This window comes from Loxodonta africana, chromosome 16, assembly GCF_030014295.1.
Source record: "Loxodonta africana isolate mLoxAfr1 chromosome 16, mLoxAfr1.hap2, whole genome shotgun sequence".
Classification (NCBI taxonomy): domain Eukaryota; kingdom Metazoa; phylum Chordata; class Mammalia; order Proboscidea; family Elephantidae; genus Loxodonta; species Loxodonta africana.
The window spans coordinates 31,079,868-31,094,943 of record NC_087357.1 but is presented as its reverse complement, the minus strand read 5'-3'; the positions used below and the strand labels follow the sequence as shown (position 1 = coordinate 31,094,943).

The 15,076-nt window shown below is 40.6% G+C and overlaps 1 protein-coding gene across 1 annotated transcript in view; it reads right to left on the bottom strand.

Annotated features, from left to right (window-relative positions):
- The window catches only part of NT5C2 (5'-nucleotidase, cytosolic II), a 91,983-nt gene that overhangs the window by 4,024 nt on the left and 72,883 nt on the right, over positions 1–15,076 (bottom strand). The window contains exons 5-14 of the mRNA XM_064269369.1: positions 14,189–14,284; positions 8,262–8,353; positions 8,079–8,136; positions 6,943–7,036; positions 5,771–5,824; positions 3,823–3,906; positions 2,635–2,676; positions 1,461–1,568; positions 1,109–1,175; positions 241–411 (exon numbers count right to left, since the gene is read on the bottom strand). Coding sequence (XP_064125439.1) covers positions 241–411; positions 1,109–1,175; positions 1,461–1,568; positions 2,635–2,676; positions 3,823–3,906; positions 5,771–5,824; positions 6,943–7,036; positions 8,079–8,136; positions 8,262–8,353; positions 14,189–14,284 — 866 coding nt within the window. The remainder of the gene's footprint in view (positions 1–240; positions 412–1,108; positions 1,176–1,460; positions 1,569–2,634; positions 2,677–3,822; positions 3,907–5,770; positions 5,825–6,942; positions 7,037–8,078; positions 8,137–8,261; positions 8,354–14,188; positions 14,285–15,076) is intronic.

Sequence of the window (15,076 nt, the reverse complement as noted above, 5' to 3'; positions counted from 1 at the left end):
CTTTGAAAGGATTCAAGAAGAAGGTTAAACAAAAGCTCTCTATCTCTCAAATTGTGGAGTGCTGGGAAATATGTGGCTATTCTAATGGGAAGCAGGTGTCCAAGCATCAGGGCCCACGTTTTGACCACCTCTGACCCCTGCATACAAAGTAACAGGAGGGCTGACCCAAAGCCAGCCATGGAGAGAGAAACCAGCTGTGCCAAGCCAAGGGCTTACGGAAGGAGAGTTAATGGCTCTTACAGCTCTTGTCAGTCCAGACGTGCAGCTCCTGTGCAAGCTCCGGGATCACCAAGAAAGTCCGCCACCCTTGCCGTTTCTTTGATTTTAAAATGTCCCCAAAAATGTGATCTCCAATGTACAAAATATCCTTGCCCTTCGCTCCCAACAGATCACAGATTGTATCAGATGAACCTGAAACAATGGAATGAACAATGAGAAAACAAAAACGCCTCCATGTTAAAACTGTAACCATTAAATACTGTGGAGATTATCGCTTTTATTCTTACAATTATGTGAGGGACAGACTGGAAGGCCCATCCTTCCTAAAGACAAAGACCCACCATTCTTCTTTTTTCCCCACCATTCTTTATACTGCCTCTAAGACAAGGCCTTCAGCTCTACTGTGCTGACAAGATCTCCTGATCACCAAACCGAAGAGCAACAAAACTACATTTCTCAACTTTCGTGACTCTAACCCTCAAAAGTTACCACCACCATTTCCCATCGTGGATCTGCCACTAAGGTGGTTTTGCTCAACCGTTTCCAACTCCATCATAATGCGTCCACAGGAGCTCCTTGAAACCTTCTTGGCAATCCCTTGAGAATCATCCCAAATGATTCCAGGTCACCGAGAAAAAGCCTCAAATAGGGAAAAGGAGAAAACTGACCCTGCCAGTGAAGACCAGAGATTCCTCAGGACATACTAACGACTTCTCAAACCCTTCTCCCTGACTCCTGCTGCGTCAGTAAGTGACGGCAGTCTTTATTTACCTTCGGTAGATGATGTCTTTAGGGTACTGAAGAGTAGTCGTGGCACTATGCCAGGAGGACAGAAGAACTCTCAGAGAGAGGTCTGAGCAAGGACTGATGCTAGGGGTCTGTGACTCACCTCCTGAGTAGACAATGCCGTGCTGTAAGGGGCCGGTGTAGGTGCCAATTTTCAGCTTGCCAGTTTTCTGTGTGACGACAATACAGAATCTGTTCATACTTATCACTCTATCACAATATCCACCCATAATGCTATGCGGCTGGCCAGCCAAATGAGTGGCACTTATTTTTCTGACTTAGTGGCTTGTTTGGCTACCTCAGTTAAAAACCAAAACCCTTAATTTCAAAAGACGGATAAAGCTAATTTGTTCCCCCCCTCCCCCAAAAAAACCTGTCCCCTTAGGGAGAGTATGAGTGGGGGAAGGAGAAACACAAAGGACAGTGCTAGCACACAGGTCATCCTCTGGACTTACAGTATCCACTTGGCGCAATACTGTGCCTTCTCCAAAAAAGAGTGGTTTCCGTGCATCCACCAAAATCAGGTCAAAGTAGGACTGCCATGGTCGATGGGAGCTCCCAGGCTGGTAATGGAGAAACAGCAGAGGCTGAAACAGTGCCCCTTACCCTAAGGCACTAATACTTATCTCACTCAGAACAAGTAATGTAGAAACACTAAGCACAGCCGAAAGATCCTGCTATTTTATCAAACATTTATTGTGTCTTATTTATAAACCACATCCTTTTGGAAGCAGACAAGATGTAAATAATAAATCAATAACTAATAATCTTGACATATCATCTACTACTGAATTACAGTAACTTATTTCACAGCAATTTAGTACATGAAAAAAGCGTGTCCACACTCAGATATACTTAAAGGAGCTAGGGAGAGATGCAGATTAAGAAGGGCGGATCTGCATCAGAACTGAAGTGTACGAACTAACATGGAACTATCAGGAAATTTTACTGATGAGCTTCTCAGAATGACGGCTCTAAGTACATATTGGCCTTTGGCTCATACTGCAAACACTAAGAAGTTACACCCATTAAAATTATTTTCAAGCCTGAGACGGAACCATGGTAGTAACCTTTTACGACCAAGCTGAAGAGCACTGCACCCTACGCAGCTGCCTTGAAAGACTGACGTTTATTCACAGAAGCAATTACGTAGCAATGGGCATGTCTTAAATTTGAGGGCAGCCATACTGCAGGAAGGAAGGCTTCTGGGCTACATGTCAAGTTTAACTGTTTTCTTGGCATAAAACTCAGCAATAACTAAGCACAATTGAGAACTTGTCGAGAATATATACATTCAAATTTTTCTGTTTCTTTTAATCAAATATTCTTTCTCAGCCTGGAAAATGCCTTTTTATTGCCATGTAAATTTAACAATGCTGCTTTGAAGTTCTTGGGCATAAAATTATTCTGATCCCATCCCACTAAATACCACATGAATATCCCTTTTATTTCTCTTTACAAAGTATTCGAATTATTAGTGACTTAAAATCCACTAGTTCCTGGATTACTTCTAATGTTAATGGAGAGTCTTCTGGATGGGTGCTGACCACTTCCTTCCCTCAATATTCCAGGATTATTAAATGCATTCATTGTTACTAAAGCATGGTCTATTAAAGTTACATAGAGTACCTTGGGGCCATGTGGGAAATCAAACAGGTAAGTCATAATTTTCTGCAGGAAGAAAAAAAAAGCAACATAAGGTCCATATACTACTTCTACAAAAGACATATAACATCTTTAAAAAAAAAAACCCTATGTAAGCTTTTCAAGAAAGGTGTCTTTCAATATAGGAGTCACCACATTCTCGTTTCTTCTGAATTTTGTGGAACCACAGCAGTGGAAGCCAGAAACTAAAGCCTCCTCATATGGAGCAAAAAAAAAAAAAAAAAAAAAAGCTTCTGGCACTCTCAGTAAGACATACAGTTGCATCTAGGAGATGTTTTTCTATAGATCCATCCATATATCCCCATCCAATCCTCCTAGTGCCCTGGGACACACATTTGAGGTAAAGGGCATCTGAGGTGAGGGCACAGAGAAAACTAACGACTCACCATGGAAATGACATACTACCTTGGCCTTGTTACTGCTGTCCCTAGACCCACCAAGCCAACCAACCACAGGTTTTATAAGACCACTTACTCCAAATCACCAGATTTCTAAATCAAGATGTTACATAAAGAGGATTGGGGAGGGCTGAGTTTCTTATTAGTATTATAAACCTGGCAGTTCTACCCTGTCCTACAGGGTCGCTATGAGTCGGAATCGACTCGACGGCACTGGGCTGGGTAACTGTCTTAGCAAAAGTAAAATGACGCTAAAGAGTTAAATCAGTATTTCCATATGCTTCAATTATAGCAAAAAAAATGAGGTAGTACATTTTGATGGCTAAGAGTCAAAACATCTTTGCAACACCTACTGTTTTAGGGGTCCCCACAACAGAGAGGGACTATACACAGATGCAATACACGGTGTGGGCAAACTCAACACAGCGATTTATCAGGTTTATATAAAAGATGCTTCCAAGAGACACGGGAGCCGTTTCAGTTGGCACAGATGTTTTCATTGCAATCAGGGAAAGCACTGTAGTCAAAAAGAAGATTCTACAAATATTTAGAAGAACTTGAGAACCACTCTGGGATAGCCCTGAGCCTACATGCCTTTGCTTTTTTCCACTCTGCTTTCAAAATGCAAAGACAAAAAATTACCGTCACTTAATAAACTATCATCTTCCTCATTACCTTCAGAGTTCTTCAGGCCAAAATATGAAACACGTAATTTCTCTGTATAAAAAGACAAATACGAATATTCAACACTCACATCTGTGTACTTATAGTCGCTGTTGGTGGCAAGAAATACTTTCCCTACTTCCTTCATCCGGCTCAGAAGCAAAGGCAGTTTTCCCTGAAATGTAATATGATGATCAGAGAAACACTGAAACAAAGTATGTTTACATTTACACTTTAGAGCAGTCATGTACTGGAAAAAACCATTTTTGCCCACTGAAACAGGAATAGGGGATCCCCTTTAGGGGTCTGTTTTAGAATTTTCCATTTAAAAGTTTACATTATCACCATGCATGAATAAAGTATTAATATATGTAGTGTAGACAATTTATACAACAGAGAGATTCTACATATAATGATTATATGGTTGTTAACAACGTCACCTCATTATAACTGCCTCAGGAAGTTTAAACTGCCTTGTCATCTCTTGAAGTATGTGAGTTAGGTGTGTTAGAGATCAGAAGAACCTGATTTTAAGCATCACCAACAAAACACTCCATGTGGAGACTATTAGATAGCTTAGCTGTGTCTATTTTGGTCTTACAGAACACCTTGCAGAGTGAAATGGCATGTGCTGGACCGCAACCTAGAAATGCTCAGAGACTTACCTGCAGATAAATGAGGAAATCCTAACTCCTGATGTGCCTGGAAACAAAGACACTCTTTCCTTTTCCTACAGTAAATAGGGTGAATTTGAGGAAACTCGCTCAAATTCTCCAGGAGCCCTCCCCGCTCAGTGCTTTTTCTTGAAACGATGGGGCATGGGGGGAAGATAGGCGATACAAAGACAAAAACAAACAGAAAATCTGCACCAAAGTGCTTTGAGAAAATACAGTGTATTGCTACGTTTACTGGAAAAGGAAGAGGTATCTCATTTCTAGGGTGTGTGTGTTATACTTTTTATTTTGAAATAATTTTAGACTTTCAAGAAGTTGTAAAAATCATACAGAGTTCCCATATACCCTTCACCCTTCATCCAGCTTCCCCTAATATTAGCATCTTATATAACCACAGTAAATCCACCAGGCACTCCTTGGAAACTCTACAGGGCAGTTCTACTCTGTCCTATAGGGTTGCTATGAGTCAGAATCGACTTGATGGCAGTGGGTTTTTTATAACCACAGTATAATTACCAAAACTAAGAAATTAACATTAGTACAATACTATTAACTATCGGTTTCTTTTCAGATTTTACCTGCTTTTCCACTGTCTTAAAGATATTTTAAAGCTTCCCTTACCATTCTCTGTTGACGTGTTAGAGGTATTTTAAATAACAACCACATATATGCACATCATTTTTGATATACTCTAGTATAGTGGTTATGATTTGGGTTAGATCTGGGTATAAATCCTGGCCATGCTACTAACTGGGTGACCTTGGGCAAGTTATTTAGGCCCCTCTACTCCTCAGTTTCTTCATCTATAAAAAGGTCACAAGAATACCTAACTCAGGGTTATAAAGAAGATGAAATGGATTAATGCATGTAAATCACTTAGTACAGTGATATGCACATAGCATAAGCCCTCTGGCTACTATTATTATAATTAGAGTCAAAAGGACAAAAGAAATACGAGGTTTTCTCACCTACCAACAAATAGGAAAAACTATACTAAGACCTATGCTCTGGCAAGGAGCCCTGGTGGCGCAATGGTTAAGCACTCAGCTGCTAATGGAAAGGTCTAGGGTTTAAACCCATCAGCAGCTCCACAGGAGAAAAGACCTGGCGATCGCTTCTGTAGAGGTTACAGCCTAGGAAACCCTCCACTCTGTCCCATAGGGTCACTAGGTGTCAGAGTTGATTTGAGGGCACGCAACAACAATGCTCTGGCTAAAAACTCCTGGTGATCATACCTGGCACATATTATGCCAAGACAGAGAAATATCTTCCCTTGTCCATTTCATCGTAAGGCGGCTTGTTATTCACTTCCCTGTCAGGTAAAATAAGGTATCATGCAGATCTATTTTCCTCTTTATTACTTACATCTTTGACTACATACTTCTCAAGATTTTCAACTGTCTTTTCCTTAAGGGAGCCCTAGGGAAAACAAGAAAAAGAACAAAATCAGTTATTAACATTTAGTTTATAAGAAAAATTCTGTCCACTATCAGCCCAAACACATTAAACTAGAGAAGAAGGCCAGGGAAAAGTGCATAAAGTAGAGAAGAAGGCCAGGGAAGAGCAGATAAACTAGAGAAGAAGGCCAGGGAAGAGTGGATAAAGTAGAGAAGGCGGCCAGGGAAGAGTGGATACACTAGAGAAGGCAGCCAGGGAAGAGTGGCAACTATGATTTGTGGCTACTCTGCCTCCAAAATTTGTCTTCAAAATATAAAACTGACTAGAGGAAGCCCGGCGGTCATGGTCCCCAAACCTTCTGTTGGCACAGGACAGGAACCATCCCCGAAGACAACTCATCGGACATGAAAGGGACTGGACAGTGGGTAGGAGAGAGATGCTGATGAAGAGTGAGCTACTTGTATCAGGTGGACACTTGAGACTGTATTGGCATCTCCTGTCTGGAGGGGGGATGGGAGGATAGAGAGAGTTGGAAGCTGGCAAAATTGTCACGAAAGGAGAGACTGGAAGGGCTGACTTATTAGGGGGAGAGCAAGTGGGAGTATGGAGCAAGATGTATATAAACTTATATGTGACAGACTGACTTGATTTGTAAATGTTCACTTGAAGCTCAATAAAAGTTAATAAAAAATATATATATAAAACTGCTGCTGTGTTAAACTAGAAATCAAAAGACATTTCATATTCAGTACAGTTTATAGTCAAGGTTAATTTAATATCAATGTCATTAGTTGGGGGAAGGTTCTTGGGCAAAACAAATGAGCCACGATCATGCACAAAGGACATGGTAAGTATAACATCATACACTACAATCTCTTCTAAGGAAGTTTGGGAAATATAAACTAAAAATAAGATCTAGAAGCCAAGCATCAACTTAAGGAGAGATTAGCCATTACCTCTAAAGTGAGATGGCCAAAGACAAGAACAAATGTATTCTAGAGACCTATCACTAGAGGGCAAATCTTTTTTTTTTTTTTAAACAAAGGAAAAATTCTGATCCATTTGCACCAGGAGAGTTAATGTCAGATCATAAAACACATGCCACATAGTGAGCAGGTGAAGAAGTAGCTTCTAGGTACCTTGTAATGAACCCAATCAACAGCATCTCTTACATCCTGGAACATACTCCGGTAGGACATGAAGAGGTCCCCATCTTTAAATCCTGTTTCACAGCTGTAGAAAGAGGAAAGGAACATGATAGGGCATCCAAAAGAGGGTAAATAAAATGATTCTCAAAAATTGCCCAGGGCACCCAAAGGTTCCGTATCACACGGGTAATGGCTGTGTCTGATCAGGAAAATAACTGCTCCCTAATGAAAAATCCATCTTTGATTGCCAGAAATGGCATTAGTGCCCAATGGAATACAGTCATTTTGAACAGATACAAAGTAAGAGAAGAATGCATTGAATGGAAACTAAAGGGTCAAAGTTCTGAATATATCAGGTTCTTTTAGTCTTCATTTTTAAAAAACAGGTTCCCGTTCAAGAAACATTTAAAAAAAAAAAAAACTGGTAATTTAGGTTTTCCCCACTCTGATTTTTGTCATTGTCCGTATGTACACAGTTACTGCCCATTTTCTATTCAGCTTAGTGACTCAGCTCTCCACCAAATTTAGTGCCTTGGAGTGACTAAGGCCTAATGAGGATAAGAAGTTAGCAAACTCTGACTTATACGGCTGACCTTTCAGCCATCGTTGTACAAGTCTCCCCAGAAAAGAGAGAATAACCTGTTCGAGACTCTGGCAAATTTTACTTCAGGGAAAATAAATTGCGTTTGTTCCTCAATCGAATCTTGTTGTGCCTGGTAAGGAAACTAATAACCATCCCTGAATGGCTCCTGGGTAGCTGCTGTGAAATGAGTTGGGGGGTTTTAGTGTAATTCTGCTCCAACAGATAATCATCACACAAACCTCCCACTCAGTTGTCACAATTAGCACCTCTGCTGGCGTCTTCATTCCCAGGAGAAGCCAATCAGAAGTGGTCCCTTCCAAACATGGCTGCAGCACACTGGCAAGGAGAGGGGCCGTGTGGGAGGTGAGAGCCTGCATGGAGCTGCTGGTGCTGTCCCATCTCTCAGGCTGGCAATGTGGCATCTCTCACTAGCACTAAATTCACTTCAGAAAAGCAGAAAAGACCTACAATGGCCAGTTCTCTAAAACCCTGTACATTAATTAAAAAAATCAATTGGAAAAAGAAAATTATAGTATACACATACCTGGTATATCTGGGACAATTAGTAAAAAAATCTACTAGGCAGGCCAACAGGTAGGTCTCTGAAAAATGAAGAATAGATATTCATAAGCTATTCAAATTTATTTCGTGATCTCCCTCGAGCAAAGACAATTGGTCATGAAAAGGAGGGAAAGCATCAGTATATATAAGCATAGAATGAGTCTACCTGGTAGGTTGAATAGTGTGTTCAGAATGTAAAATCTTTCAGTGTCATCCCGTTGGATAAACTTATTTGGGTACTGCTCTCTAGTTTCTGGTCTGAAAGAAAATTCAAAAAATTAACTGATACTTAAGTAATTAACATAATAACCATGGAATATAGTCATTTTTTCAAAAATTCATTCAAATGCTTTGGTAGTTATGTGCAAGGCAGGGCTCCGAACATTACACGTACGTAGCTATGAAGAGGTACAAGCTGGTTCCAGCCCTTAAAGAGTTCTCAGTATGGCCGGGGACAGGAGTCACATAAAAAAACAAAAACCCACTGCCGACGACTCGATTCCGACTCATAGCGACCCTATAGGGCAGAGCAGAACTGCCCCACAGGGATTCCAAGGAGCGCCTGGTGAATTCAAACTGCTGACCTTTTGGTTAGCAGCCATAGCTCTTCACCACTGCGCCACAACGGTTTCTGGTGAGTCACATATACAAACAATAATAACGAGGTAAAAAAATCACAATTATCACCAGAAACGTGCAAAAAGAAGAAGGGGAGACCATGTCAGGAGTAGAGAAGAGTGAATATGAAGAGCGAGGACAGGAAAATCTAGGGAGGACTCATGAGAACGGTGGCATATCCGCTGGGCCTTAAAGGCTAGGTGATCAGTTCAGGAACTAGTCCGGTCTGACTAGAGAAACGGGAGCAGAGAAAAATGAAGACAGACGGTGGGGCTGAGACTGATCGTGCCACTGTTCTTTATGGTGCACTCAGGGGCAACAGCGTGTCACCGACAGTTTTTAAGCAGAGATAAAATCATCAAAGTCAAGTTGTAAAAAAGACAGACTTAGTAGCTGGATTTAGGATAGAGAAAGAAGATGTAGATAAATGTAAACTAGACAATGTAGATAAACCAGAGAAAGAAGGTGTGGTGTGTTGCAAAAATAGCCATCGCAAATGCTCCCCATCCCTTTGCAACGTGACTTGGCAGCTCCTCCCGGCAAGAGGCTGAGTGTATTTCTCCTCCATCCTTTGAATCCAGGCTTGCAGAGTAGCAAATGGGAACCAAGTAGACACTGGAAAACACTTGCGTATTGGGTCTTGCCCTCTTACCGTATTGGAACCCTAAAGGCACTGTGTTACTGAGACTGAGACAGCCTGCCAGAGGATAAAGGGCTACAGGGAGGAATAAAGCGTTCCAGCCACCTGCCAGACGTGTGAGTGAGGGCATTCTAGACCAACTGCCAGCTGGCCCACCACCTGGTCACAGACACAAGGAAGAGTCCAGAGAGATCAGCTTAGTACCCCCAGCTCTCATAAGATGTCTCTGAGAGGTTGGTGGTATTATTCACAGAAATATGAAAAAGGATAAGAAGCAAGCATAAGAGGGGTTCACAGGAATACGAAAACTGATAAGGAGCAAGTATAGAGGAGTTCTATTTTCCACACAAGAAGCCCTGGTGGTGCAATGTTTAAGTGACAGACTGCTAACCAAAAGGTTGGCAGTTCAAACCAAGGGCCCCGAGGGAGAAAAGACCTGGCCATCTGCTTCTGTAAAGATTACAGCCTAGGAAACCCTATGGGGCAGGTCTACTCAGTCCTCTAGGGTCATTATTAGTCAGAATCGACTCGAGGGCACTCAACAACATTTTGTATACAGTAAGCTTGAAGTAAACAGAGATTTTAAGCAGGAAATAGAAACATAAGTCAAGAACTTAAATAGATTTGGACTTCAGAGCTAACTGGGATCATCTACACGGAGGTAACTAATGATGTCATGAAAACCATTAGAGTAGATGAGGCTGCTTGGGATGCAGAGAAGGAAGAGAAGAGACCGAGAATAGAACCATGAAGTGAAAAGAACGGAAGGTGCTACAGATGCACAAGGACCTCAGAGAGCAAAATAAAATGATTCAAGAAAAGGAAGACAATCATCAAAAAAAAAAAAAATGTTATACATTCTGCACCCTACTTTGGAGAGTGGCAACTGGGATCTTAAACACTAGCAAGTGGCCATCTAAGATGCATCAATTGGTCTCAACCCACCTGGAGCAAAACAGAATGATGAATACCAAAGACACAAGGTAATTATGAGCCCAAGAGGCAGAAAGGGCCACATAAATCAGAGACTACATCAGCCTGAGACCAGAAGAACTAGATGGTGCCTGGCTATAACCAATGACTGCCCTGACAGGGAACACAACAGAGAACCCCTGAGGGAGCAGGGAAGCAGTGGGATACAGACCTCAAATTCTTATAAAAAGACCAGACTTAAAGGTCTGACTGAGACTAGAAGGACCCCGGAGGTCATGGTCCCCAGACCTTCTGTTAGCCCAAGACAGGAACCATTCCCGAAGCCAGCTCTTCAGACAGGGATTGGACTGGACTATAAGATAGAAAATGATACTGATGAGGAGTGAGCTTCTTGGCTCAAGTAGACACATGAGACTATGTGGGTAGCTCCTGTCTGGAGGCGAGATGAGAAGGCAGAGGGGGTCAGAAGCTAGCTGAATGGACATGGAAATAGAGGGTGGAGAGAAGGAGTGTGCTGTCTCATTAGGGGGACAGCAACTAGGAGTATATAGCAAGGTGTATATAAATTTTTGTATGATAGACTGACTTGATTTGTAAACTTTTACTTAAAGCACAAAAAAAAAAAAAAAAGAGAAACCAAAACGGAGAAAGACTGAAATATAAAAAAACACAATTTTCACAATGAATGCATGGAGATTAAGAATCTAAATAAAGGAAACCAAATTTAAAGTTCATACTCGGAGTAACCTGGATAACTTTCTGCTTGAGTTTGTTAACTACAAATGGCATAAACTCCAGTTAGGAATATAAAATCACAGTAGCTCCCTGACTTAGTCACTTTTCTGAAGTAAGAGTTCCTAACAAAGAATAGCTTGGTGGAATATTTCACCTTTTAGACATTTAAGATTTTATGTAACAACAATTAGGGTGGAAGGGAATAGTAATGATATACTCTCCCGAGTCAGGTTTAGTAAGATGATCTTGTCTCCTTATGTGTAATCTACTTTCCTACTCCCTCCGTCATTAAAGGGTAATTCCTTTAAGGATAGTTATAGTTATTTGTTAGGCAGTTAGAACTCAAAGTGACTTATAAATACAGTTAGCAATCACATTTTGTTAAAATTAAGTGTCTTATCATGCTATCCTATATTTCAAATAAAAATCAATTCTGGTGGAGGTATTGTATCATAAAGGAGCCAGACTTGGAAAGAAAACAGCCGTAGTCCAGATTATTGCTAACTTTCTATGACCCAGAGAATAAAGATCTGACGTCAATATTACCCTGTTCTAACTTTAAATGCCTCTAAGATCCAAAAAACAAGGTCCCAAGGTATGTAAGGTGGTACCTGACAGAGCCCAGACTTTCCAGTCCTATCCGCCACTATACTTCAATATACTCTCTCTCCCTTTTCCTCCATCTCTCAGTCTTACCTTCTCCACTAGCTTTTTCTTTTGACTCCGAAGACTGCACAGTGCTAAGTGCTATTTGAATGACTGTGCATTTACTCATAAGTGACTTACTTTTAAAGCACGATTACATGCATTTCCAAAGGAACTATTTAGAAACTTTATTGCTCATTTGGGTGTGGAATGGAGGAATGTGGATCTTGAGTTAGTGAATTTGATTGCAGTATTTATTTACAGAACTTATTCTCTTGCTTTTCTTCTCTGCCTACCTAACACACCCCCAACCTCTGCCATAACACAAAAACCCCTCTTCAGACATTAATAAACAGAGCCCTGGTTCATCTTCACTGAGATTCTGAATTATAAGTGATAATATCTACATATAAAATAGTTTAAGTTACTAGTACTACTTGCAATCACTTTACTTTCTAAGTCCTGCCTCCTGATATTCATGGATCTTGAATAAATCCTTCATGAAAGGAAGAGGAAAAGAAAGGTGGATGGAACCATGGACTGCCCAGATGTGTCGGGGTGGGCTGTTTACTTCACACTGTTCTCACTATATATGCACAGGTACTTTGGGATCCTGTCTAAGGTCTCTAATGCCAGCTGAAGGGTCCTATCTATCAGATGCTTCAATTCCAAGTGGGGCACTGCTATGACCACAGATTTAAAAGAAGCTCTCACGTAGTTCCAGTTAGTTTGTGCCTCTTACCACAAAAGGTATTTAGCAAAAAGACACTGTCTCTGTAACAATGTCAGTGTAGACTGTGCCACTGAAAAGGAGTCATATATGGAAAAGTTACATAAGTGACTGACACTTAACCTATTTTGGTTTTAAGACTTGGACTTCTGACCCTGATACAGTGTCAATAGTAAATTACATAGTATAACAGGAGAGAATTTGTGTATTTGTAAAGCCACAATTTAGAAATCGCCAAATTGCGATATTGTGTTTTTTAAGAAATAATTGGGAAGCTTCACAAAACAATACGGTAGATACTAAATTTTATCTGCTGTTTACTAGAGTGGAAAAATTCAAATTAGTAGCAACAGTGGGAAGATTCTGATTATGAAAATAAAGCTTATCCCTATTATTTTAAATATTATTATTCTGCATTCATTTTTAACCTTTATGTTTAAAAAAAAAATTCCAACCACACAATCAAATGTCTGATGTTGGTCATGAGAATATAATAATTTATTAGCTGCAATAATCTCTTAAACTTGTTGTTGTCAAGTCAATTCCAACTCATAGCAACCCTATAGGACAGAGTAGGACTGACCCATGGAGTTTCCAAGGCCCGCCTGGTGGATCTGAACTGCATACCATTTGATTAGCAGTTGTAGCATTTAACCACTACAGCACCAGGGGCCTTCCGTATGGATTACACGTCAACATAAAGAAAAAAAAATCCTCACAACTGGACCAGTAAGCAACATCCTGACAAATGGAGAAAAGACTGAGGTTGCCAAGGATTTCATTTTACTTGGATCCACAGTCAACACTCATGGAAGCAGCAGTCAAGAAATCAAAAGACGCATTGCAATGGGCAAATATGCTGCAAGAGATCTCTTTAAAGCGTTAAAAAGCAAAGATGTCAGCTTGAGGACTAAGGTGTGCCTGACCCAAGCCATGGTGTTTTCTATGGCCTCATATGCATGCGAAAGCTGGGCAATGCATAAGGAAGACTGGAGAAGAATTGACGCCCTTGAATTGTGGTGTTGGCAAAGAATACTGAATATACCAGGGACTGCCAAAAGAAGGAACAAATCTGTCTTTGAAGAAGTACAGCCAGAGTGCTCCTTGGAAGCAAGGATGGCGAGGCTTCATCTCACATACCTTGCACATGTTGTCAGGAGCAATCAGTCCCTGGAGAAGGACATCATGCTTGGTAAAGTATAGGGTCAGCAAAAAAGAGGAAGACCCTCAAGGAGATGGACTGACACAGTGGCTGCCAACAATGGGCTCAAGCATAGCAACATTTGTAAGGATGGTGCAGGACCAGGTAGCGTTTCGTTCTGTTGTGCATAGGGTGCTATGAGTTGGAACTGACTCGACGACACCTAACGACAACAATCTCTTAGTCATTTAAACTGCCGTAGTTTTAAAATTTTCAAAGCACTTTTATGTACATACCTCTTTTGAGCACCTACCTAAGAAGTGCATTAAAAAGGAGAAAACAAAAATCTTAGAATTTCGGATAAATCAAAGCTCCTACAACTCTTTACTGGCAAGTTTCAAGATCAGCTCTGTTGGATGCTGCATAATTAAGAAGGCACGTAATTTTGACAAAATCTAAGTGCTAACCATGTTTATAAGTCAGCTTAGTTCAGGTTCTAACTGCCTAATAAATGTTAACTATTCTTATGTAAAGGATATGCTCTTTAATGGTGGGGAGAGCAGGAAAGTATATTACACCTAGCAGAGACAATGTCATCTTCACATTGACTACAAAAACACTGGAAACAGACTATAGGTTCTTTGTACTCACCCCCTTATGAAATTAAATCCATGTGCGCAGACCAAAAGGTTTCCATAGGCATCAACTTTCAAAAGATTTCCATACAGTGTGTCAAAGACAAGTCCCCTATGTGAAAATGAAGAAATCCTTGATAAAGCAAATAAACAGAGGCAATAATTTCACATAGTACTTACCACACTACTCCACCACCATGAGCCAGCCTCATCTAGTTCAAACTTTGTAGCAAGTCAAGTATGCCTCAAAACGATATAGCCTTAGGGGCTAAATTAAAAAACTAATCCCAGAGCAAATGAAAAAGATTTACTCTCTCCAGATAAATAATCGCAACTGTTTTCTGTAAGGAATGACACCTTGATCAAACAAGGCGTAAACCGTAATTTCTCTTAATACAGTTGGTGCCATTCAAAAACTTTTTTTTTTAATTTCCTTGGGCAATTTGACAGGCTTATAATTCCCTGTTATATATTGTATTTTGGGAATATATGATGGCATCTAAAATAAGCATGATCTTAATCTTGACTCTTCCCAATCAAATCCAGAGACACAAACTGCCAAGAAGGCTAAGTGTAGGAGCAAGTTAACTACTTTAGCAAAACAAGTAACTGCTCTCCAACAGCCATAGGTAGGAGCAACTGTGACCACCACCCCGTTTCTTTCCCCACTACTGTCGAGTCAATTCTGACTCATAGCGACCCTATAGATCAGAGTAGAACTGCCCCATAGGGTTTCCAAAAAGCAGCTAGTGGATTCGAACTGCTGACCTTTTGATTAGCAGCCACAGCTGTTAACCACTGTGGCACCAGAGCTCCACAGTAGCAATAAGCTACACTAAATTCAAGAACACAAAAGATATGGGGTACATAAAAATTTCATGGTAATTTCAGAATCAACACCAAC